The sequence below is a fragment of the Brassica oleracea genome, unplaced genomic scaffold (assembly GCF_000695525.1).
Source record: "Brassica oleracea var. oleracea cultivar TO1000 unplaced genomic scaffold, BOL UnpScaffold03904, whole genome shotgun sequence".
Lineage (NCBI taxonomy): Eukaryota > Viridiplantae > Streptophyta > Magnoliopsida > Brassicales > Brassicaceae > Brassica > Brassica oleracea.
In genome coordinates this window covers 1-1074 of record NW_013620429.1, presented here as the reverse complement: position 1 = coordinate 1074, position 1074 = coordinate 1, and the positions used below count along the sequence as shown (strand labels likewise).

Genomic DNA, 1074 nt, shown 5'->3' with positions numbered 1-1074 from the left:
AAAAAAAAACACTGCAAGAACTATTATGCTTCTAATACTGATTTCAATTATTTTCTGATTTGTTTGTTCCTTGCAAAAATCAAAACCTACACCACGGTGCCTTCGTAGATAGTTGAAAGTTTGAGCCTAAAGGATCGAACCGCCAACTTTGCTCGTTTAGAAGTATATCTTTTCAAGCTACGTACCGAACCGGACCGGTTATAACCGCTCGAAGCTTTAAAGGGTGCCGTTTTATTCGGTAACGGTCTTCCCTTCCGAACCGTCGACTCGCTTGCTTTTCCGTTAACAGCGTTATCGTTAGGCTGAGTCAGCATCATGATCGGAGAGATTCTAACTTTCTTACGCCGGCGAGACTCTTTCCCAGCGGAGCTTTGTATCGCGACGCTTGCTTTAACGGCGAGAGCCGCCATGTCCGACGCCGTAAGACGGTTCTGCCGCTTGGAGACTGGAAGAACGAAGTAGATCTGCTCAGCCTGAAGCGGCTCTTCGAGCTTGATCGCCGGTATGAAGTCGTCGTAGAGGAGAGAATCCGAATCGCAGATGAAGTAAGAGGAAGGCCTAGAGGAAGAGGACGAAGACGAAGCAGCGGCTGATTCTGCTTCCAGGACCTGAGACGCTAGCACCGGAACATGGTATTCCCGGAGATCGCCGTTAACCGACACGATCTTCACCGTCGGGGGAGAATTGGAGTCTCTCCCCCGGTGAAACGACACGCAGATTCCCATTGCGATTGATGTGAGAAAACTTGAAGAAGAAGTTTGAGACAAAGAAAGATTCACGAATGAAGATACGATGCGTAGAGCAGAGTTGGTCATAGTCTGCTTATATATAGAAGAAGGAAGACGAAGACAACGCTGAGTTATCTAAACCGGTTTTATCAATATGGAAATATTCATCCGGTTACAGTTTGAACCGTACGTTAGATGACACGTAGGTTACGTCCCCTAGCTTTGTCATTTGTCAGGATGATTATTGGGAGATTCTTTGGGTGAGGTTATTATCAGAATATAAGAACCTGATTCTTAACTTTTAACTAAAAAACTAAGAACCGGCTCTTAAATAAGAGTTTTAAGA

At 45.3% G+C, this 1074-nt stretch overlaps 1 protein-coding gene across 1 annotated transcript; it reads right to left on the bottom strand.

Moving 5' to 3' along the window:
• Positions 1-6: 6 nt before the first annotated feature.
• Positions 7-823, bottom strand: LOC106321920. The gene has a single exon (XM_013760131.1). It carries the CDS (start codon positions 813-815, stop codon positions 87-89), a length of 729 nt encoding a protein of 242 aa, XP_013615585.1. The 5' UTR covers positions 816-823; the 3' UTR covers positions 7-86.
• Between the last annotated feature and the right edge of the window lie 251 nt (positions 824-1074).